General features: G+C 36.2%; 1 protein-coding gene and 1 pseudogene across 4 annotated transcripts in view; one reads left to right on the forward strand and one right to left on the reverse strand.

Moving 5' to 3' along the window:
- The window catches only part of SYCP1 (synaptonemal complex protein 1), a gene marked incomplete at its 3' end in the record, with an annotated part of 134869 nt that overhangs the window by 88744 nt on the left and 21690 nt on the right, over positions 1-24435 (reverse strand). For all 3 annotated transcript variants that reach the window (XM_080802218.1, XM_080802217.1, XM_080802216.1), the window contains exons 8-11: positions 23528-23586; positions 22202-22271; positions 20519-20592; positions 16170-16278 (exon numbers count right to left, since the gene is read on the reverse strand). In XM_080802218.1, coding sequence (XP_080658344.1) covers positions 16170-16278; positions 20519-20592; positions 22202-22271; positions 23528-23586 — 312 coding nt within the window. The remainder of the gene's footprint in view (positions 1-16169; positions 16279-20518; positions 20593-22201; positions 22272-23527; positions 23587-24435) is intronic.
- On the forward strand, positions 16742-17958 carry LOC308340707 (dnaJ homolog subfamily A member 1-like; annotated as a pseudogene). Its single transcript has 2 exons — positions 16742-16773; positions 16870-17958. The product of its transcript is annotated as a dnaJ homolog subfamily A member 1-like (transcript).

The following is a 24435-nucleotide window of genomic DNA, read 5'->3' on the forward strand; positions in this document are numbered from 1 at the left end:
AGACCAAAATGCACCTGTAAGGACGCTGAGGAAAAGAGAGAAAAACAATGACTGGATCATGAGGGAAGGCTTCTAGAAATCAGTGATACCATAAAGCAAAATGGTATTAGAATAATTGGAGTCCCAGAGGAAGAGGAAAGAGAAAGAGGGACAGAAGATACATGTAAGCAAATCATAGCTGAGAACTTCACTAATGCAGAGAAGGAAACACACATTCAAGTCCAGGAGGCACAGAGAATCCCCACCAAAATCAATAAAAATATATCAACACACAAACTTATAATAGTGAAGCTTGCAAATTTCAGAACTTAAGAGAAAATCCTGAAACCAGCTAGAGGCAGGAGGTCCTTAACCAGAGGTCCTTAACCTACAAGGGTAGAAACATTACACTGACAGGAGACCTATTCACAGAGACCTGGTAAGCCGGAAAGGACTGGCATGATATACTCAAGGTACTAAATGAGAAAAACATGCAGCCAAGAATGCTTTATCCAGCAAGACTGTCATTCAGAATGGAAGGAGAGAAAAAAGAGCTTCCAGGACAAACAGAAACTAAAAGAATCTGTGATCACTAAACCAGCCCTATGAAAATACTAAACAGGATTCTGTAAGCAAAGAGAGAGCCCAAAAGTAACATAGACCAGAAAGGAACAGAAATCATGAGAGACTCTGGACTCCAGGAAACAAACTGAGGATTACTAGAAGGGGGTGGGAACGGGGTATGGGATAGCCAGGCCATGGGTATTAATTAAGGAGGGGATGTATTGTGATGAGCACTGGGTGTTATACACAACTAATGAATTTGAATTCATTCTCATGATTCTTGTTCTTTTTTTTTTAAATACTAACCAGTTTAACTAGATGTTTAATACAACATATTCCAAAATAACTTTATAACTTGAATTTTTTCATACTTACACCTTGGTTTCTTTTTTTAAAGTTTGTTTTTAAGATTTTATTTATTCATTTGACAGACAGAGATCACAAGTAGGCAGAGAGACAGACAGAGAGAGAGGGAGAAGCAGGCTCCCTGCCGACCAGAGAGCCCGATGTGGGGCTCGATCCCAGGACCTCAGGATATGACCTGAGCCAAAGGCAGAGGCTTAACCCACTGAGCCATCCAGGAGCCCCTACCTTTGTTTCTTTTTTCAAATAGATAGATAGATAGATAGATAGATATATGATTCAAGGTAGTCCTTTCTTCCCCCATTCAATACTATATATATATATAGAGAGAGAGAGAGAGAGAGAACTGATACATATACATCAGTTCTAATTTCCCTGTATCTCTAAAATGTTGAGTCCTTTAACAAAGATAACAAGATACACCCAGGAAGACTGGAAATAACCTTCCTCACCCACATTGAGGGTTTTTAACCACCTTCCTGTCTTATTCTTTGTCAGTGTTTGTGTGTGTTTGTTTTTGTACTTTATAAATCTTATTCTTTTTGGCTGGGTTTTTCTTTTTTCCCCTCTCTCTTTCTCTTTTTTCTATTTTCTTTCCTTTTGATGGTGACATCCGATTCCTCCAAAAATATCCACGGTGCACCTTGCCTGTATCATGGTTGATATTTTCAGCTATACATCCCTTCAACCACCTCTCACCAAAATGACTAGGAGAAGGAACACCCAACAGAGGAAAAATTCAGAGACTATGACCTGTGCCACAGAACTATTGGATATGGACATAAACAACATGTTGGAAATTGAATTCAGAGTAACAATTATCCAGACAGTGGCTAGGTTGGAGAAGACCATTAGAATTTCTAAAGGCAGGAGTGAGAGCTGATCTGGCAGAACTTAAAAATGCTATCAATGAGATCCAATCTAATCTAAATACTCAACAACTAGGGTCAATGAAATAGAAGATTGAATTAGTGATCTAGAAGACAAAATGATAGAAAAGGATCAGGAGGAGGCCTGGAACAAATAGCTGAGAAGCCGTGAAAACAGAATTAGGGAAAAAATTAATGCCGTGAAATATTCCAATGTCAGAATTATAGAGAATCCCTAAGAGGGTCGAGAAAGAGAGAGAGAGAGAGAAAGAGAGAGAACGAACTAGAAAATATAGTTGAACAAATCTGGACGAAAATTTCCCTAATCTGGGGAGTGGAACAAGTGTTAGTGTCCTAGAGGCAGAGGACATCCCCCAAGGTCAATGAGGGTAGAAAAACATCCAGGCATGTGATTATGAAATTCGTGAATTTAAATTCAGAGATGTCTTAAGGGCAGCTAGGGGGAAGAGATTCCTTGCGTACAGGGGGAGGACCATCAGAATAAAGTCAGACCTGTCCACAGAAACCCGGTAAGCCAGAAAGGACTGGCAAGACATATTTAGGGCACTAAATGAGAAGAACACACAGCCAAGAACACTTAATCCATAAAGGCTGACATTCAGAATGGATGGAGAGATAAACAGCTTCCAAGACTGGCAAAGTTTAAAAGATTACGTGACCACCAAACTGGCACTACAAAGGGGGTTCTATAAAAACAGAAAGAACCCAAGAGTGACATAAACAGAAATTTACAGAGACAATCTATAGAAACAAGGACTTCACAGGCAACATGATGACAATAAAAACTTATCTTTCAAAAATCACTCTCAACGTGAATGGCCTAAATGCACCCATAAAATGGCACAGGGTTGCAGACTGGATAAAACAAAAGGACCCATCCATATGCTGTCTACAAGAGACACATTTTGAACCTAAAGATACATCCAGACTAAAAGTGAAGGGATGGAGAACTATATTCTGTGCCAAAAGACCTCAAAAGAAAGCTGGGGTAGTGATTCTCATATCAGATAAATTAAATTTTAAGCTAAGACTGTAGTCAAAGATACAGAAGGATACTACATCATTCTTAAAGGGTCTGTCCACCAAGAAGATCTAACAATTATAAATATTTATGCCCCCCAACATGGGAACAGCCAACTACATAAGCAAACTGTTAATCAAAATAAAAAATCATATTGGAAAGAATACATTAGTTGTAGGGGATCTTAACATGCCACTCTCAGCAACAGACAGATAACCTAAGCAGAAAATCAACAACAAAACAAGAGCTCTGAATGAAACTTTGGACCAGATGGACCCCATAGATATATACGGAACATTCTACCCTAAAATAACAGAATATTCATTTTTCTTGAGCACACATGAAACTTTCTCCAGAATAGCCTACATACTGGGTCACAAATTGGGTCTAAACCAATACCAAAAGATTGAGATTATTCCCTGCATATTCTCAGACCATAATGCTTTGAAACTGGAACTCAATCACAAGAAAAAGTTTGGACAGAATTCAAACACTTGGAAGCTAAAGATCATCCTGCTCAAAAATGTTTGGATCAACCAGGAAATCGAAGAACAATTCATGGAAACCAATGAGAATAAGGACACATCGGTCCAAAACCTCTGGGATACAACAAAGGCAGTCCTAAGGGGGAAATACCCATCCAAGCCTCACTCAAAAAACCTGAAAAATCCTGAATACACAAACTCTCTTTACACCTTAAAGAACTGGAGAATTAACAACAAATTAAACCAAACCCACACACAAGAAGGGAAATAATTAAGATCAGAGCAGAGATCAAGGAATTAGAAAAGAGATACAATAAAACACATCAACAAAACTGGTTCTTTGAAAGAATTAATAAGATCAATAAACCACTGGCCAAACTAATCCAAAAGAAAAGAGAAAGGACTCAAATTAATAAAATTATGAATGAAAGGGAAGAGATCACAACTAATACCAAGGAAATAGAAACAATCATTAGAAATTATTATCAACAGTTATATGCCATTAAGTTAAGCAACCTAGAAGAACTGGATGCATTCCTAGAAACATATAAACTTCCAAGACTGAAACAGGAAGAAACTAACAACCTGAACAGACCAATATCTAGTAACGACATTGAAGCAGTGATCAAAAACCTCCCAAAAAACAAGACTCCAGGACCTGATGGATTCCCTGAGGAATTCTACTGAACATTTAAAGAAGAAATAATACCTATTCTCCTGAAGCTGTTTCAAACAGTAGAAACATATGGAAAACTTCCAGACTCTTTCTATGAAGCCAGCATTACCTTGATCCCCAAACGAGGCAAAGACCCCACCAAAAAGAATTTCAGACCAATATCCATGATGAATACGAATGCCAAGATTCTCAACAAGATCCTAGCTAATAGGATCCAATAGTACATTAAAAAGATTATCTACCATGACCAGGTGGGATTTATCCTTGGGACACATGGGTGGTTCAACATTTGCAAATCAATCAATGGGATAGAACAAATCAATAAGAGAAGAGAAAAGAACCACACGGTCCTCTCAATTGATGCAGAAAAAACATTTGACAAAATACAAAATCCTTTCCTGATTAAAACTCTTCAAAGTATAGGGATAGAGGGAACATTCCTCAACTTCATAAAATCCATCTATGAAAAACCCACAACTAACATCATTCTCAATGGGGAAAAGCTGACAGTCTTTCCATTGAGATCAGGAACACAACAAGGTTGCCTACTCTCACTGTTGTTCAACATAGTAGTAGAAGTCCTAGCAACAGCAATCAGACAACAAATAGAAATAAAAGGTATTCAAATTAGCAAAGAAGTCAAACTCTCTCTCTTCGCAGATGACATGATACTTTATATGGAAAACCCAAAAGATTCCACACCCAAATTACAGAACTCATACAACAATTCAGTAATGTGGCAGAATACAAAATCAATGCACAGATATCAGTTGCTTTCTTATACACTAACAATGAAACTATAGAAAGGGACATTAGAGAATTGATTCCATTTCCTATAGCACCAAAAACTATAAGGTACCTTGGAATAAACCTAACCAAAGAGGTAAAGAATCTATACACGAGGACCTACAGAACACTCATGGAAAAAGTTGAAGAAGACACAAAAAGATGGAAAAACATTCCATGTTCATGGATCAGAAGAATAAACATGGTTAAAATGTCTCTACTGCCCAGAACAATCTATACTTTCAAATGCCATCCTGATCAAAATACTACTGGCATTTTTCAAAGTGCTAGAACAGACAATCCTAAGATTTGTATGGAACCACAAAAGTCTCTGAATCACTAAGGAAATGCTGAAAAAGAAAAACAAAGCTGGGGACTCCCATTGCCTGATTTCAAGTTATATTACAAAGCTGTGATCACCAAGCAGAATGGTACTGGCACAAAAACAGATGTATTGACAAATGGGACAGGGTAGAGAGCCCAGATATGGACCCGCAACTCTATGGTCAAATAATCTTCAAAAAAGCAGGAAAAAATATCCAGTGGGAAAAAGACAGTCTTCTCAATAAATGGTGCTGGGAAAATTGGACAGCTATGTATAGAAGAACGAAACTTGACCATTCTCTTACACCATACGCAATGATAAACTCAAAATGGATTAGAAGACCTCAATTTGAGACAGGAGTCCATCAAAATCCTAGAGAAGAACATAGGCAATAACCTCTTCGACATCAGCCACAGCAACTTCTTTCAAGACATGTCTCCAAAGGCAAAGGAAACAAAAGCAAAAATGAACTTTTGGGACTTCATCAAGTTCAAAAGCTTCTGCACAGCCAAGGAAACAGTCAACAAAACAAAGAGGCAACCCACAGAATGGGAGAAGTTATTTGCAAATGACACTACAGACAAAGGGCTCATATCCAAGATCTATAAAGAACTCCTCAAACTCAACACACACAAAACAGATAATCATATCAAAAAATGGGCAGAAGACATGAACAAACACTTCTCCAGTGAAGACATACAAATGGCTAGCAGACACATGAAAAAATGTTCATCATCATTAGCCATCAGAGAGATTCAAATCAAAACCACATTGAGATACCACCTTACACCAGTCAGAACGGCAAAAACTAACAAGACAGGAAACAACAAATGTTGGAGAGGTTGTGGAGAGAGGGGAACCCTCCTACACTGTTGGTGGGAATGCAAGTTGGTGCATCCACTTTGGAAAACAGTGTGGAGATTCCTCAAAAAATTAAAAAGAGTGGGGCGCCTGGGTGGCTCAGTGGGTTAAGCCTCTGCCTTCAGCTCGGGTCATGATCCCAGGGTCCTGGGATCGAGCCCCGCATCGGGCTCTCTGCTCAGCGGGGAGCCTGTTTCCCCCTCTCTCTCTGCCTGCCTCTCTGCCTACTTGTGATCTCTATCAAATAAATAAATTTTTTAAAAAAAATTAAAAATAGAGCTACCCTATGACCCTGTGATTGCACTACTGGGTATTTACCCTAAAGATACAGATGTAGTGAAAAGAAGGGCCATAGATACCCCAATGGTCATAGCAGCAATGTCCACAATAGTCAAACTGGAAAACCCAAGACTTCAACAGATGAATGGATAAATAAGATGTGGTCCATATATACAATGGAATATTACTCAGCCATCAGAAAGGATGAATAACCAACTTTTGTATCTACATGGACAGGACTGGAGGAGATTATGCTGAGTGAAATAAGAGAAAGTCAACTATCATATGGTTTCACTTACTTGGGGAACAAAAGAAATAACATGGTGGAAATTAGGAGAAGGAAAGGAAAAGTGAATTGGGGGAAATCAGAGGGGAAGATGAACCATGAGAGATTATGGACTGTGAGAAATAAACTAAGGGTTTTGGGGGGGGGGGGGATGGGTGAGTCCGGCGGTGGGTATTAAGGAGGGCACATATTGCATGGAGCACTGGGTGTTGTACATAAACAATGAACCTTGGAACACTGCATCAAAAACTAATGATGTATTTTATGGTGATAAAATACTAATGATGTATTTGGAAACAAGGAAACAATCAAAAAAAACTAAAAGGCCAGTACCATGCTGTCTTGGTGATCACAGCTTTGTAGTAAAGCTTGAAATCAGGTAACGTGATGCTGCCAGTTTTATTTTTGTTTTTCAACATTTCCTTAGCAATTCGGGGTCTCTTTTGATTCCATACAAATTTTAGGATTATTTGCTCCAGCTCTTTGAAAAATACCGGTGGAATTTTGATCGGAATGGCATTAAAAGTATAGATTGCTCTGGGCAGTATAGACATTTTAACAATGTTTATTCTTCCGATCCAAGAGCATGGAATGGTCTTCCATCTTTTTGTGTCTTCTTCAATTTCTTTTAGGAGTGTTCTGTAGTTCCTCGAGTACAGATCTTTAACCTCTTTGGTTAGGTTTATTCCGAGGTATCTTATGGTTCTTGGTGCTATAGTAAATGGAATCGATTCTCTAATTTGCCTTTCTGTATTTTCATTGTTAGTGTATAAGAAAGCCACTGATTTCTGGACATTGACTTTGTATCCTGCCACATTACTGAATTGCTGTATGAGTTCTAGTAGTTTGGGGGTGGACTCTTTCGGGTTTTCCATATAAAGAATCACGTCATCTGCGAAGAGAGAGAGCTTGACTTCTTCCTTGCCAATTTGGATACCTTTTATTCACGTGGACCAGTGGAACAGAGTAGAGAGCCCAGATATGGACCCTCAACTCTATGGTGAAATAATCTTCGACAAAATAGGAAAAAATATCCAGTGGAAAAAAAAGACAGTCTCTTCAATAAATGGTGCTGGGAAAACTGGACAGCTATATGTAGAAGAATGAAACTCGACCATTCTCTTACACCATACACAAAGATAAACTCGAAATGGATAAAAGACCTCAACATGAAACAGGAATCCATCAGAATCCTCGAGGAGAACATAGGCAGTAACCTCTTTGATATCAACCACAGCAACTTCTTTCAAGATATGTCTCCAAAGGCAAAGGAAACAAAAGCGAAAATGAACTTTTGGGACTTCATCAAGATCAAAAGCTTCTGCACAGCAAAAGAAACAGTCAACAAAACAAAGAGGCAACCCACAGAATGGGAGAAGATATTTGCAAATGACAGTATAGACAAAAGGTTGATATCCAGGACCTATAAAGAACTCCTCAAACTCAACACACACAAAACAGACAATCATATTAAAAAATGGGCAGAAGATATGAACAGACACTTCTCCAATGAAGACATAAAAATGGCTACAAGACACATGAAAAAATGTTCATCATCACTAGCCATCAGGGAGATTCAAATCAAAACCACATTGAGATACCACCTTACACCAGTTAGAATGGCCAAAATTAGCAAGACAGGAAACAACGTGTGTTGGAGAGGATGTGGAGAAAGGGGAACCCTCTTACACTGTTGGTGGGAATGCAAACTGGTGCAGCCACTTTGGAGAACAGTGTGGAGATTCCTCAAGAAGTTAAAAATAGAGCTTCCCTATGACCCTGCAATTGCACTACTGGGTATTTACCCCAAAGATACAGATGGAGTGAAAAGAAGGGCCATCTGTACCCCAATGTTTATAGCAGCAATGGCCACGGTCGCCAAACTGTGGAAAGAACCAAGATGCCCTTCAACGGATGAATGGATAAGGAAGATGTGGTCCATATACACTATGGAGTATTATGCCTTCATCAGAAAGGACAAATACCCAACTTTTGTAGCAACATGGACAGGACTGGAAGAGATTATGCTGAGTGAAATAAGTCAAACAGAGAGAGTCAAGTATCATATGGTTTCACTTATTTGTGGAGCATAACAAATAATATAGAGGACATAGGGAGATGGAGAGGAGAAGGGAGTTGAGGGAAATTGGAAGGGGAGGTGAACCATGAGAGACTACAGACTCTGAAAAACAACCTGAGGGTTTTGAAGGGGCGGGGGGTGGGAGGTTGGGGGAACCAGGTGGTGGGTATTAGGGAGGGCACAGATTGCATGGAGCACTGGGTGTGGTGAAAAAAACAATGAATACGGTTACGCTGAAAATAAATAAAAAATTAAAAAAAAAAAAACCTAAAAGGCAACCTATGTATGGGAGAAAATATTTGCAAATGACATATCCTATAAAGGGCTAGTAGCCAAGATCTACAAAGAACTTATCAAACTCAACACCCAAAAAAACCAAATAATCCAATAAAGAAATAGACAGAATATAGAACAGATATTTATCCAAAGAAGACATACAAATGGCCAACAGACACATGAAAAAACATTCTACATCACTTGGCATCAGAGAAATACAAATTAAAACCACAGTGAGATACCACTTCACACCATTCAGAATGACTAAAATTAACAAGTCAGGAAACAACAAATGTTTGCAAGGATGTGGAGAAAGGGAAACCCTCTTACACTGTTGGTGGAAATACTAGCTGGTATCACCTTTCCAGAAAACAGTATGGAGGTTCCTCAAGAAGCTAAAAATAGAGCTACCCTATGACCCACAAATTGCACTAGTGGTATTTACCCCAAAGACACAAATGTAGTGATCCGGAGGAGCACCTGCACCCCAATGTTTATAGCAGCAATGTCCACAATAGCCAAACTGTGGAACGAGCCAAGATGTCTGTGGATGGATCAATGTACAAAGAAGATATGGTATATACACACAATGGGATATTAGTAAGCCATCAGAAAGGATGAAATACTACCATTTACAGCAACATGGATGGAACTGCAGGGTATTATGCTACATGAAATATGTCAATCAGAGAAAGACAATTATCATATGGTTTCACTCATATGAAGAATATAAGAAAGAGTGCAGAGGATCAGAAGGGAAGAATGGGGAAAATGGAATGGGAAGAAATCAGAGAAGGAGACAAACCATGAGACACTCATAACTAGGAGGAAGAATCTGAGGATTGCTGGAGGGGTGGTGGGTGGGAGGATGGGCTAACTGGGTGATGGGAATTAAGGAAGGCCTATGATGTGATGAGCGCTGGCTGTTCTGTGCAACTGATGAATTACTGAACTCTACATCTGAAACTAATGATGTACTATATTTTGGTTAATTTGAGATAAATTTAAAAAAGAAAAAAGAAAACACAACAGTCCAAAATCTTTGGGACAAAAGCAGTTCTATGAGGTAAGTTTATAGGTATAACCGGCCTACCTCAAGAAACAAACAAACAAAATCAGAGCACCGGTTTGGCTCAGTCAGTTGAGAGTCCAAATCTTGGTTTCAGCTCAAGTCATGATCTCAGGGTCGTGGGACTGAGCCCAATGTTGGGGTCGACTCCCAGCACAGAGTCTGCTTGGAATTCTCTCTTTCCCTCTCCTCTGCCCTACCCCGACTTGCACTCTCTCCTTCTAAAATAAATAAATTTTTAAAAAAATAAATCTCAAGTAAACAACCTAGCTTAACACCTAAAGGAGCTGGAAAGAAAGTACAAAGCCTATAGCCAGTAGAAGGATATAATAAAAACTAAAGCAGAAATAATGAAATAGAATCTTAAAAAATATTTTTATAGAAATGTCAATGGAACCAAAGCTAGTTTTTTTTGAAAAGATATGAGATTGACAAATTTTAGCCAGACTCCAGAAAAAAAAATAGAGGACTCAAATAAATAAAACCAGAAATAAAAGAATAGAAATAACAATGAACACCAGGAACTACAATAGATTATAAGAGAATATTATGAAAAATTATATGCCAACAAATTGGACAACCTAAAAGATGCTGATAAATTATTTTTTAAAAAATCTTCACAAACTTAGTCAGGAAGAAATAGAAATTTTGAACATACTGAATATTAGCGATGAAATTGAATCAGTAATCAAAAAACTCCCAACAAACAAAAGTCCAGGCCTCACAGGTTAATCTGCCAAACATTTAAAGACCAGTTAATACCCATTCTCAAACCATTCCAAAAAATAGAAAAGGAAAATTTCCAAATTCTTTCTATGAGACTAACATTACCCTGATAATAAAACCTAATAAAGACACCACACACACAAAAAAGATAACTGCAGGCCAGTATCTCTGATGAACATAGATGTAAAAATCCTCAACAAAATATTAGCAAACCAAATCCAACAATACATTTAAAAAATCATTCACATTGATCAAGTGGGATTTATTCTTGGTATGCAGGGGTGGTTCAATATTTGCAAATCAATCAACGTGATTACACCACATCAACAAGAGAAAGGATAAAAACTGTATCACCACTTCTGTAGATGCAGAAAAAGCATTTGACAAAGTACAACAGCCATTTGTGATAAAAACCCTCAACAAAGTAGGTTTAGGGGGAACATATCTCAACATCATAAAGGCCATATATGAAAAATCCACAGCAAACATCATACTCAAAGGTGAAAACCTGAAAACTTTTCCTCTAAGATCAGAAACAAGACAAGTATGTCCACTCACTACTTTTATTCAACATAGTCCTAGAAGGCAAGCAGACAATAAAAAGAAATACAAAGCATCCAAATTGGTCAGAAAGAAGTGAAACTTTCACTATTTGCAGATGACATGATACCACAGACAGAAAATCCTGAAGACTTCACCAAAAAACTACTAGAATGGATATATTAATTCAGTAAGGACACAGGATAAAAAATATACAGAAATCTGCTGCATTTCCATACACTAATAATAAAGTAGCAGAATGAGAATTAAGAAAGCAAACCTATCTACAATTGCACCAAAAAGAATAAAATACCAAAGAATAACCAAGGAGAAAGAGATGAAAGACGTGTACTCTAAAAACTATAAGACATTGATGAAAGAAACTGAAGACCATACAAACAAAAGACATTCCATGCTCCTGGACTAAAAGAATCAATATTATTAAAACATCCATGCTACCCCAAGCTACCTATATATTCAATGTAATCCCTATCAAAATACCAATAGTATTTTAACAGAACCAGAACAAGCAATTCTAAAATTTGAATGAAACTACAAAAGACCCTGAAGAGCCAAAGCAATCTTGAAAAAGAACAACAAAGCTGGAGGTATCACAATCCCAGATCTCAAGATATACTACAAAACTTGTAGTAATCAAAATAGTATGGTACTGGCATAAAAACAGACACATAGATCAATGGAACATAATAGCCCAGAAATAAACCCACACACATATAATCAACCTACACCAAAGGAGACAAGAATATAATAATGGGAAAAAGTCTCCTCAATAAATGGTGCTGGGAAAACTGAACAGCAACATTTAAAAGAATGAAATTAGACAACTTTCTAACACCATACACAGAAATAGACTCAAATGGATTAAAAACCTAAACGTGAGACTTGAAACCATAAAATTCCTAAGTAAAAACACAGGCAGTAACATCTTGGGCATTGTCCTCAGCAACTTATTTTTTTTATTTTACTTTTTATTTTTTAATTAGTTTCAAAGGTAGAATTTAGTGATCCATCAGTTGCATATAACACCCAGTGCTCAATACATCAAGTGATCTCCTTAATGCCTATGCCTTCTCCCATCCCACCCCTCCCCTCCAGGAACCCTCAGTTTGTTTCCTAGAGTTCAGCATCTTATGGTTTGCTTCCCTCTCAATTTTCATCTTATTTTTCCTTCCCTTCCCCTATGTTCATCTGTTTTATTTCTTAAATTCCATGTATGCATGAAATCATACAGTACTTGTCTTTCTCTGACTGACTTATTTCACTTGGCATAATACCCTCTAGTTCCATCCACATCATCTCAGCAACATATTTATGCATATATCTCCTTAGGCAAGGGAAGCAAAAGCAAAAATAAACTATTGGAACTACACCCAAATAAAAAGGTTTTGCACAGCAAAGGAAACAATCAATAAAACAAAAAGGCAACCTATTGAATGGGAGACAATATCTGCCAATGACATGTCCAGTAAGGGGTTAATATCTAAAATATAAAAGAACTTACACAGCTCAACATGGAAAAAAAATAATCCAATTAAAAAATGAGCAGAGGACCTAGGGCACCTGGGTGGCTCAGTCAATTAAGCATCTGACTATTAGTTTCAGGTCAGGTCATGATCTCAGGATCCTGAGACTGAGATCCAAGTTGGGTTCAGTGCTCAGTGTGGAGTCTGCTTGAGATTCTTTCCCTCTCCTTCTCCCTCCCCCTCTGCTCCTCCTCCCCCTACTCATTCTCTCAAATAAATAAATAAAATCTTTTTTAAAAATGAGCACAAGTGGGACGCCTGGGTGGCTCAGTTGGTTAAAAATGAGCACAAGACCTGAATATACATTTTTCTGAAAAAGACAGATGACCAACAGACACTTGAAAAGATGCTCAACATCACTAATCATCAGGGAAATGCAAATCAAAACCACAACAAGGTTTCACTTCACACCTGTCAGAATGGCTAGAATCAAAAAGACAACAAATAACAAGTGTTGGCAAGGATGTGGAGAAAAGGGAACTCTCACGCACTGTTGCCAAGAATGTAAATTGGTGCAACCACTGTGGAAAACAGTATAAATATTCCATTGAAAATTAAAGATAGCATTACCATAAAATCCAGCAATTCCACTTCTGGATATATACTCAAAGAAAACAAAAAGACTAATTCAAAAAGATATATGTACCCCTATGTTTGTTGCAGCAATTTTTACAATAGCCAAGATATGGAATTAACCCAATGACCATCAATAGATGAATGGATAAAGAGGATATGGGATACACACACACACACACACACACACACACACACACATATAATGGAATATTACTCAGCCATATAAAAAAGAATGAGATCTTGCCATGTTTGACAATATGGATGAAACTAGAGGGTAGTATACTAAATGAAATAGTGAGACACAGAAAGACAAATACCATATGATTTCACAAATATATGTGGAATCCAAAAAGCAAAACAAACAAAAAACAGACTGTTAAATACAGATAACAAACTCAATGGCTTCTGGAGGGAAGGTGGGTGAAGGGAGATGGGTAAAATGAAGGCAATTAAGAAGTACAAACTTCCATTTATAAAATAAGTACATCATGGAGATGAAAAGAATAGCATAGAAAATATAGTCAATTATATTGTAGAAACGTTGTTTGGGGACTACACTTTGTTTGGGGATTACACTTATGGTGAACACTGAGTAATGTATAAAATTACTGAATCATTACATTGTACATCTGAAATATAATACTGTATATTAATTATACTTTAATAAAAAATAAAAATAGAAACATACAGTATGTACAGCAAGACAGAATTTAACCAGAGAATTGGAATTTGAAATATAATAAAATGGCTATTTTAGAAGGAAAAAAAATATGATTAATCCAAAATAAAGAATTCTGTAGGTGGGTTTAAAAGCAAATTAGACAAAGAAGATGTGGTACATATATACAATGGAATATTATTCAGCTATCAGAAACAATGACATCCACCATTTACATCAACATGGATGGAACTGGAGGGGATTATGTTAAGTGAAGTAAGTCAAGTAGAGAAAGACAATTATCATATGGTTTCACTCATATATGGAACATAAGCAGTAGCACAAGGGACCAAAGAGGAAGGGAGGGAAATCCAAACGGGGAGAAATCAGAGAGGGAGATGAACTATGAGAGACTATGGACCCCAGAAAACAATCTGAGGGTTTCAATGGTTGGGGGAGGTGGGTAACAGGGTGATCAGTACTGAGAAGGGCACATGTTGTGATGAGCACTGGGTGTTTTACTTAACTACTGAATCACTGAACACAACATCAAAAACTAATTATGTACTATACAGTGGCTAACTGAACATAATACAAAAAACTAAATAAATAAAAGCAAATTAGACACAGAAGGCAGGATTATGAAACAGGTCGATAGATCTCCAAAATGAAACAGAAAAAAAGAGTAAGAGATACATATAGGACATAATAAATGAATACAACTTAAATGTAACATAAATGTAACTTAAATGAATACATTTCAGTGCTTATGAGTCTGCAGAATCTCACAGAATTGGTTACTTACTGCCAGTAAATTACTTCCAGTTTTATACGATAAGATTAAATATCCATTCATCCTAATACCTATTTGACTACTAGGTACATAGCAATATGCTAGACACTGAGTTACATAGATATTTAATGGACACAGTCCTGCCTGCAAGACACCCTTAGTCACAGATGACTAATGGTTAAGCCATTCTTAAGAATAAGGAGCTCACTGGAATTCAGGCAAAATATTTGGATTCGAGGTAAGAGGCTGCTCCTTTTGCATAGAGGAAGTAGTGAAAGTATGATGGGGACATAGAAAGAATGGAAAATGTAGGGGAAGTTCATTTTGTGATATCTAGAGCATAGGATATATTAATAATTATAAGATCAAATGAGCAGGCATAGTTTCACAGGAACTAGATAATTATTTGCCATATGCAAAAGAGGATTTTTTTAAGACAAAAGTGACAAATATCATGAAATCCATATGATGCTCTGAAAGGTGCACAGTGTTTCACAAGTGCATTATGCCTTCCAAGTGCCTTAAACAAGTTTAAAAAATATTCAGTAAGATAGTCTTAATTGACATTCAAGATTCTTCATAATCTGATCTATTCTTAGGGCACCTGGGTGGCTCAGTGGGTTAAGCCTCTGCCTTCGGCTCAGGTCATGATCTCAGGGTCCTGGGATTGAGCCCCGCATTGGGCTTTCTGCTCAGCGGGAAACCTGCTTCTCTTCCTCTCTCTCTGCCTGCCTCTCTGCCTGCTTGTGATCTCTGTCTGTCAAATAAAAAATAAAATCTTTAAAAAAAAAAAAATATGATCCATTCTTTTCCAGTCTCACCTACTGGGTTCTCTAACAAAGACATACCAATCAGTGTTTCAAATAGAAACTTTGACAGTTCTAGGGCTTGCACAAGGCATTTCTTCTGCCTACATTCTCCCTTCCAATTCACTGTCTAGTAAAGCTTTAATCATCAAAGATTTAGTTCAACAAGCAATTTTCCCTAATGCCTTTCCAAATGTCTTGCTTTAGGAACACTCACTTCCTCTATGGTGTTCCCAGTGTATTCAGTCATTCATGAAATAGTTGAGTGTTCTGTGTGCCATGTACTGTTCTAGGCACTTGGAATGCATCAGTAAACAAAAAGAAAAACAGATCCTTGTTTTCTTGGAGTATTTTGTTGAAATTCTGAAGAAGCGGAGAGTATGGAAAAGTGAAAAGAAGAGCACGTGTACAATGAAAAAGTTCCCTAAGTGACTCTATTACACCCCTTCTCCAACTGATCCAAACGAGGTTGAGAATTACAGCACGGGAAAACATTACAACAAAACTACAATGAAAGCCAAAATTTAAAATATAATAAGAGTAATACATAAGATACATTATTGTATTTTCTTATGTAAATTCTTACTTGTCTTTTCCTCTAATTGATTAACTTTATCTCTGGATTCCTCTAGCAGAAATATTAAATCTTTCATTTTATTTTCTTTCTCAGTATTTTGGAGCAATAACAGTGATACCTAAAATGAAATATTTAAGTAATACATTAGAGATATGAAAAATTACACATGACACCTTAGCAATTACCACCACCTATGATTATTTTATGTACTTGTTTCTGTGCTTTTCAGCTAATTGTGCAAGGGCATTTAGTATATGCTTGCACAATGTTCATTCAAAAAATGTTTACACTAATATGTTCTACCCAATATTATAAGGTTCATTTTAAGTTAGAACTTAGAAGATATATAATAAAATGTATTGGGGCGCCTGGGTGGCTCAGTGGGTTAAGCCTCTGCCTTCGGCTCAGGTCATGATCCCAGGGCCCTGGGATCGAGCCCCGCAACGGGCTCTCTGCTCCGCAGGGAGCCTGCTTCCCCCTCTCTCTCTGCCTGCCTCTCTGCCTACTTGTGATCTCTGTCTGTCAAATAAATAAAAATTTTTTTTAAAAAAATGTATTATTTCATTTATTCCATAAATATTATGGAGCACCTCCTCTGTTCCACAAAACCAAAGTAAGTATTGAATATACAGAGATGAAGGAACTTAACTTAAAGAAACACAGAGCCTAGGGAATGTTCCAGAACATTAGGTGGGAAGTGAAGGAGCAGGAGCTGCCTGAGCTCTGCCCACCAATGCACTCCTTCCCGCTCCTCCACACTGACCTCAACATGCTCACTGGCTTATGAAGAACTCTCTGATGCAAAGAAAAGGGAAGTATATGACAAAGGAGGAGAGCATACAGTTAAAGAAGGTGGAGCTGGTGGTGGTTTTGGCTCCCCCATGGACATCTTTGATATGACTTTTGGAGGAGGAGGAAGACTGTAGAGAGAACGAAAAGGTAAAAATGTTGTACATCCACTCTCAGTAATCTTAGAAGATCTATATAATGGTGCAACAAGAAAACTAGCTCTGCAAAAGAATGTGATTTGTAACAAATGTGAAGGCTGAGGTGGTAAGAAAAGAGTAGAATGTTGTCCCAATTGTGGGAGGTACTGGAAAGCAAATAATAATATTTATCACATAGGACCTGGAATGGTTCAGCAAATTCAATCTGTATGCATGGAGTACAAGGGCCATGGGTAACAGATCAGTCCTAAAGACAGATGTGAAAGCTGAAATGGAAGGAAGATAGTTTGATAAAGATTCTAGAAGTTCATACTAAAAAAGATTTGAAAGATGGCAAGATAACATTCCATGGTGAAGGACACCAAGAACCAGGACTGGAACAAGGAGATATTATTATTGTTTTAGGTCAGAAGGACCACATTGCTTTTACTCAGCAAGAAGACCTTTTCATGTGCACAGACATATAGCTGGTTGAAGCACCCTGTGACTTTCCAAAGCCAGTATCTATTTTTGACAACCAAACCATTATCATCACCTCTCATCCAGGTCAGTTTGTCAGGTATGGAGCTATCAAGTGTGTGCTAAATGAAGGCATGCCAATTTATCATAGACCATATGAGAAGAGTTGCCTAATCATCAAATTTAAGGTAAACTTTCCTGAGAATGCCTTTCTCTCTTTGCTGAAAAAACTCCTACTTGAGAAGAAGGAAGTAGAAGAGACTGATGAAACGGACCAGGTAGAACTGCTGAACTTAGATCCAAATCAGGAGAGGCAGTGCCATTACAATGGGGCTGGATATGAGGATGGCAAACATCATCATAGGGGTGATGTTCAGTATCAGACCTCTTAATGGGGCCAGTGAATAACACTGCTGGCATTTTACATGCTGTAGTGAATGAGTGATGGAGTATAATCATAACTCACTACTTGCTATTGCTTTTGTTTTAATATTCAACCATAGTAGTGTTTTAAAAGTTAAATGAAGAATAAATTCAAAAGTTCTGAATAAAAGTTTGAATAAATTCAATAAATAAATAAATAAATTCAAAAGTTCTGACTTTGCCCTGTATATGAGGATTTCAATGTGCAAGAAAAGTTTAATACTTGTAAAAAATTATTTTTTAAAAAAATTCTCACTAACATTTGTTAGGCCATACCTTGTAACAGATTTCAGCTCTATATATACGAAACAGCTCAAACTGAAATGTTAGGTGTGTGTACTGAATTCAGTATATGACCCTTAATTGTTGAGCTATGAAGTTAAAATTTGTATCTAATTGACAATCAAAGAACTTAATTTGTAGAGAAGTGTTGGTCTGTAGTTAAGTGGGATTCATCATGATACCTCTGCATTTATTCTATTGTCTCAACTGTTACTTGAAGATGGTCTGCACTTGTAGAACTGCATTCCCTTCTTCTGTGCCATCCTTTTTTTTTTTTAATACATGCATCAGTCCTGATTACACTTTTTTCCTTCTCTTTGGGCTATGATAAGCTTCAGAGAAGTGACTTCAGGAGAAGGGTAACTTAGAGTGGAGAGACATTTATGTGGAGAAGTTAATTTGCATGTATGAGATAGGAAAGTGTTTTTTAAGTTATATTACAGGGTCACTTTAAACCATTTAACTTATGCTCTGAAGTAACTAATTTAATGTTGTAGTATAGCAAATTATGCTGAATAGCTTTAATTTTATGTTTAAAAGTCATGTTCATAAGCTTAAATAAAACAACAACAACAACAAAAAAAAAAAACACCTCAGAACCTAGACCAGGAGACTAACAACTATACTTGAATATTATTAGTTACAGGACAAAAATATTATACAAATCAGGAAAACAATTACCTTGGTCTTAGGGGTGTAATCAAAAATTAATCCTTCTCAGAGTACTGAATTGAGTCTTGATAGTCAAGTAGAAATTAATCAGGCAAACCCAGAAAAATGAACATTCTAACTTGTGTAAGAACACAAAGGATCAAGAGATCATGCCGCATTTAGAGAAGTGAAAATATTCAGATGATTAGAATTTAGAGTCCAAGGGCACCTGGGTGGCTCAGTTGTTAAGCCTCTTCCTTCAGCTCAGGGCATGATCCCGGGGTCCTAGGATGGGGCCCCGCATCAGGCTCCCTGTTCAGCACGAAGCCTTCTCCCTCACCCACTCCCCCTGCTTGGGTTCCCTCTCTGTGTCTCCCTCTGTCAAATAAATAAATAAAATCTTTTTTTTTTTTTAAGATTTTTTATTTATTTATTTGACAGACAGATCACAAGTAGGCAGAGAGGCAGGCAGAGAGAGAGGAGGAAGCAGGCTCCCCACGGAGCAGAGAGCCCAATGCGGGGCTCGATCCCAGGACCCTGGGATCATGACCCAAGCCGAAGGCAGAGGCTTTAACCCACTGAGCCACCCAGGTGCCCCAATAAATAAAATCTTTAAAAAAAGAAGAAGAAGAATATAGAATCCATGTGAAAAAAAGGTAAAAGACAAAAAGACAAGCTGAAGACTTCCAGAATCAAGATGGCAGAAAGACCTCACTGCCCTATTTTCATCTGCCCATGCACCCAGAACCCAACAAGTTCTTTAGCACTTCCCTCTACTTTTGTGTTCTTTATAATACACACAATTTCAACTTTTAAAAAGACCTTCTTTCAGAAACTAGTTTAAAATTTCAGCTAAAATATAGAAAACTGTTAACTCATTCAAAAGATCCAAACATAACATATAAATTTAACCAGAACTTAAAGAAAACTCTATCTTCTCTGTACTTTCAATTAACTTTTTAAGTAGACAATCTTGTTATCTATCATTAAAAAGTATCCTGTGACAAATCAAAAAAAGAAAAACTCTGAAAAAATAGGGAGGAAATAGAGGAGGATTCCTTTCTATGAATCGTTTTCCACTGGAAAGCACAGGACTTCAAACTGATAAATTTGTCACAGTAATAACCTGGTATTCTTGTGAATAACAAAGAACACAGACTCATTATTTTCAAACTTTCCACTATATGACAAATAGAAGCGAAAGAACATTTTAGTTCCCCATCAATGGTGTCATGAATAGTAAGTGCATTTCAAAATAGACGGCAAAATGTGGATTAAGTGGTCAATGATCATCATCTTTACATTTTATAAGGTTTTTATCTGAACAAAAGTTCTTAATTATTTCTGCAACAATGCCCTATTTAAATACTGTAGAAAATTCATTAATTTTTTTTAAATGCTGGTATTCAGTGCATGCCTGTTTGAATCAATGGAAATTAATTCCCCTAGGCAAAAGGCTAAATGTTTGATATGTAGAATATTAAAATTCTCTTATAGAAATTTATCATGCAGTCAGCAAGTAGATTTCTTTTGAAATTTTAAGTATTTTATGAGTTAGTAAATATAAAAAATACAAAGCTGATTTTTTAAAAATACCTGCTTTTCCTTGTCATTTACTTCCTTCTTGTATTCCTCTTCAAGGTGCTGGATTTTTTCATAATCTTCTTTTACTTTAAAAATAAAGCAGCTATACTTTAATAATTTAATATAATTATAAAACAACAAAATTTAAAGCTTCTGGAATTTTATTTCACCTCCTTATTTATCTAGATACTAAGCCTCAAAGGTTTTTAACAAGCTTAACTGCCATTTTCTTGCTACTAACTTTGAGTAAAGTAGTGAATTTTTAAAACATCAAAGTATAACAATAAAATTCTATACTTTTTACAATAGTACATATGTAAGAGTTTATTCTTTATAACATGCTAATCTGAAATAACGCATTTTAAATGTATATATATAGTTGACCCTTAAACATTAGGGATGCTGACCCCTACCATAGCTGAAAATTCACGTGCAACTTTTGACTCCCCAAAAACTAAACTAATAGCCTACTGTTAATCCGAAGTCTTACCTATAACATAAAGTTGCTTAACAAACATTTTGAATGTCATACATATTATAAGCTATACTCTTACAATAAAGTTAGAAAAAAGAAAGGTTTTTAAGATTTTTATTTATTTATTTGACAGACAGAGATCACAAGTAGGCAGAGAGGCAGGCAGAGAGAGAGGAAGGGAAGCAGGCTCCCTGCTGAGCAGAGAGCCTGATGTGGGGCTTGATCCCAGGATCCTGGGATCATGACCTGAGCCGAAGGCAGAGGCTTTAACCCACTGAGCCACCCAGGTGCCCCAGAAAAAAGAAAGTATTAAGAAAATCATAAAGAAAATACATCTACAGTACTGTGATTTATTGAAAAAAATCCAAATGTAAGTGGACCTGCACTGTTCGAACCCATGTCATTCAAGTGTCAACTTATTTTGACATGAAACTTTACCAAAAAATGTAAAAATAAGACCAAATCACACTTCTAAAAAATAAAGTACAAATCATAATAAGTTTGATTTCAGGGAGAATGTAGCTTTGAAGCCAAAAGGGTATTTTCAATATATATCAATTACCTTCCACATTCCACAAGATTTTGAGGGGCTTACAAAACCACAAAGAATACAAAATTTGAAAGAGTTGGGGTATCAAACTGAAGCTGTGAAAACATTAAAAGAATCTAATAAATCTCCATCAACAGATGAATGGATAAAGATGTAGCGTACTGTACACACGTGCGTGCGTGCAATGGAATACCATGCAGCCATCAAAAAGACAATCTTGTCATTTGTGATGACATGGATGGAACTAGAGGGTATTATGCTAAGTGAAATAAGTCAATCAGAGAAAGTCAATTATCATTATGATCTCACTGATATGAGGACTTTGAGAAATAGACAAAGGATCACAGAGGGAAGGGAGGGAAAAACAAAACAAGATGAAATCAGAGAGGGAGACAAACCATAAGAAACTCTTAATCTCAGGAAACAAACTGAGGGTTGCTGGAGTTGGGGAGGGGATTGGAGAAATGGGATGGATGGGTGATGGGGAGGGTATGTGGTATGGTGAGTGCTGTGAAATGTATAAGACCGATGAATCACAGACTTGTACCCCTGAAACAAATAATACATTATATGTTAATTAAAAATATAAAAAATAATATAAATTTTTAAAAAGAATCTAATAAAATATAAACATCAGTAGAGTAATATGAAAATTAAATAAGATCCGTACATTTAAAATGCATTTCCAATCTGGAATTCTCAGCTTGCACACGAAGTTCCTCAAAAGCTATTATCATTTTCTGAAACATAAAGTTTAACTTTAAAGAATCATACTTATATTTTTTAAATAGGTTCTTCCAACTATGAAAATATTAATAAATTTGTCTCATGATCATTAAATTTAAAACCATTCAACTTTGAATAATGAAATCCCTATAACTTGTAATAATTAAATATTTACTAAAAACCCACTGAGTACCTATTATATTTGCTTCCCAGAAGCTTAAATTATATAATACCAAACAATAGCAAAATGATTGTTGGTATTCTAGTTATTTACTTAATAGCTCTTAACAGAATCTGTAATTTTATTTTTTTGCTTACTTATTTAATTTCTGTCTTCCTCCACTAAAGTATAACCTCTCTGAGGTCCCTCCCCAGTAGAGTCCAAATTACACTTCCATGATCTGTCAGCATGAGTTCATTTGTATTCAACAAATCTTGATTTGCAAAATTTTATGAATTCATTTATTTGTTCAATAAATAGTTACTGCTTATCTATTATGTGCCAACCACTGTTTTAGACACTTGAGATTAAGACAAAGTCCTTACCCTACTGGAACTAACTAACATTCCAGGGTAAGAAAGAATACTTACACATATACATGTATATCAAATAAATGTCATGTAATTTCAAGTGCTCTTCAGAAAAACTAAATGAGGTGAGGAGACAGAAAATAATTGAATGGAAAGGTATTTTAGATAAAGTAGTAAAGGAGATTTAAAAAAAAAAAAGAATTTGCATTAAATCTTGACACAAAAGTGCTAGACAGAACAAAAATCAAAGAACCAAAATCAGAAAGAGCCTAGAAGTTTTCAGAAACATAAAAAAGAACTATAGCAGAGAAGCAAAGTGGAAAACAAAGATGATGGAATAAGAAAGGTAAGCAGGAACCAGGTATTTTGTATGTTTCAAATTAATGGGTATGTGTCCTAATATGCTAGTCTCTGACACAGAGTTAATACTTGATAAATCAAATTGGTGTCACTAACATGTAAATTCAAAAGCTACTAAATAACAAAACATTAACACTCCTAGTATAGAACCTTAAGAATCTTACTGGATATAATCATATGTCAACAAATAAATAATAATCCCTTTATCAAGAAGAGTTACCACTCTACTCTGCTTAGAAATGCCTCTATTATACACAACCAATGGATTGTTAAACACTACATGTGAAACTAATGATGTACTATATGTTGGCTAATTGCATTCAAATTTAAAAAAAAAGAAATGCCTGTTTAAAATATTTAACTTTTTACTAACACTTACCTCAATATTATTATTTAGATCCACATATACTTGCCTAGTTTCTTCTCGTTCGTTTTCATCTATTATTAATATAAAATATTTCAGAATTAAATTTTAAAGTGATTATAATGCCATCAAGATAATACTCAAAATGCCTCAGGAAAACATTAAAATATTTAAAATTCTGTGTTAATAAAGTGTATTAGTATATCCTGAGTCTCTTAAAGTAGCATCAAATGTATAGAATTGTTGAATTACTGTGCTGTACATCTGAAACTAATATACCACTATATGTCAACTATACTTCAACAATAAATTTTTAAAATAAGCTGCTTCATTGTAGTTTCACAGTAAGACACAGTGAGACATGATTGTACTTCAACCTCAAAAGCTCTAATTTTTTATAGAACTACTATCTATGTATTTATTCAAACTTTGTAAAATATATTTACAGTTTTAGCCTTTACATTGAGTGGGGATTTAACAATTATTTGCCCAAGTATATTTTCCTTTGTATATTTACGATTCACAGGGTACACATGAGAAGCAAAGCCTACTCTTCTGATCTCTTGCTCTACCTCTGAGGAAGCAGAAAGGAAGATAAACTTCAAGACCCAAAGAACAAGGTTAAGAATAGGTGTGGCCCAAAGAGAAATCCTCTATAAATCCTTTACAACATTTTTATTTTTCTTGTTTTTAACCTGAGCAATGATTCCCTCTAGCTATAATCTATACAATAAATTCCCTCTATTCTATACTAGAATTAAAGCACACAACAGTAATAGACAATGTGGTTGTTCCTATACTATTTCTCCAAATGAAGTCAGCATCACATAATTCAGGTTAAATTTACTTTTTTTTTTTTTTTAAAGTAGGCTCTGCGCCTAACGCAGAGCCTAAGAGATCAAGACCTGAGCTGAAATCAAGAG

The sequence above is a fragment of the Martes martes genome (assembly GCF_963455335.1).
Source record: "Martes martes genome assembly, chromosome: 4".
Taxonomy (NCBI): domain Eukaryota; kingdom Metazoa; phylum Chordata; class Mammalia; order Carnivora; family Mustelidae; genus Martes; species Martes martes.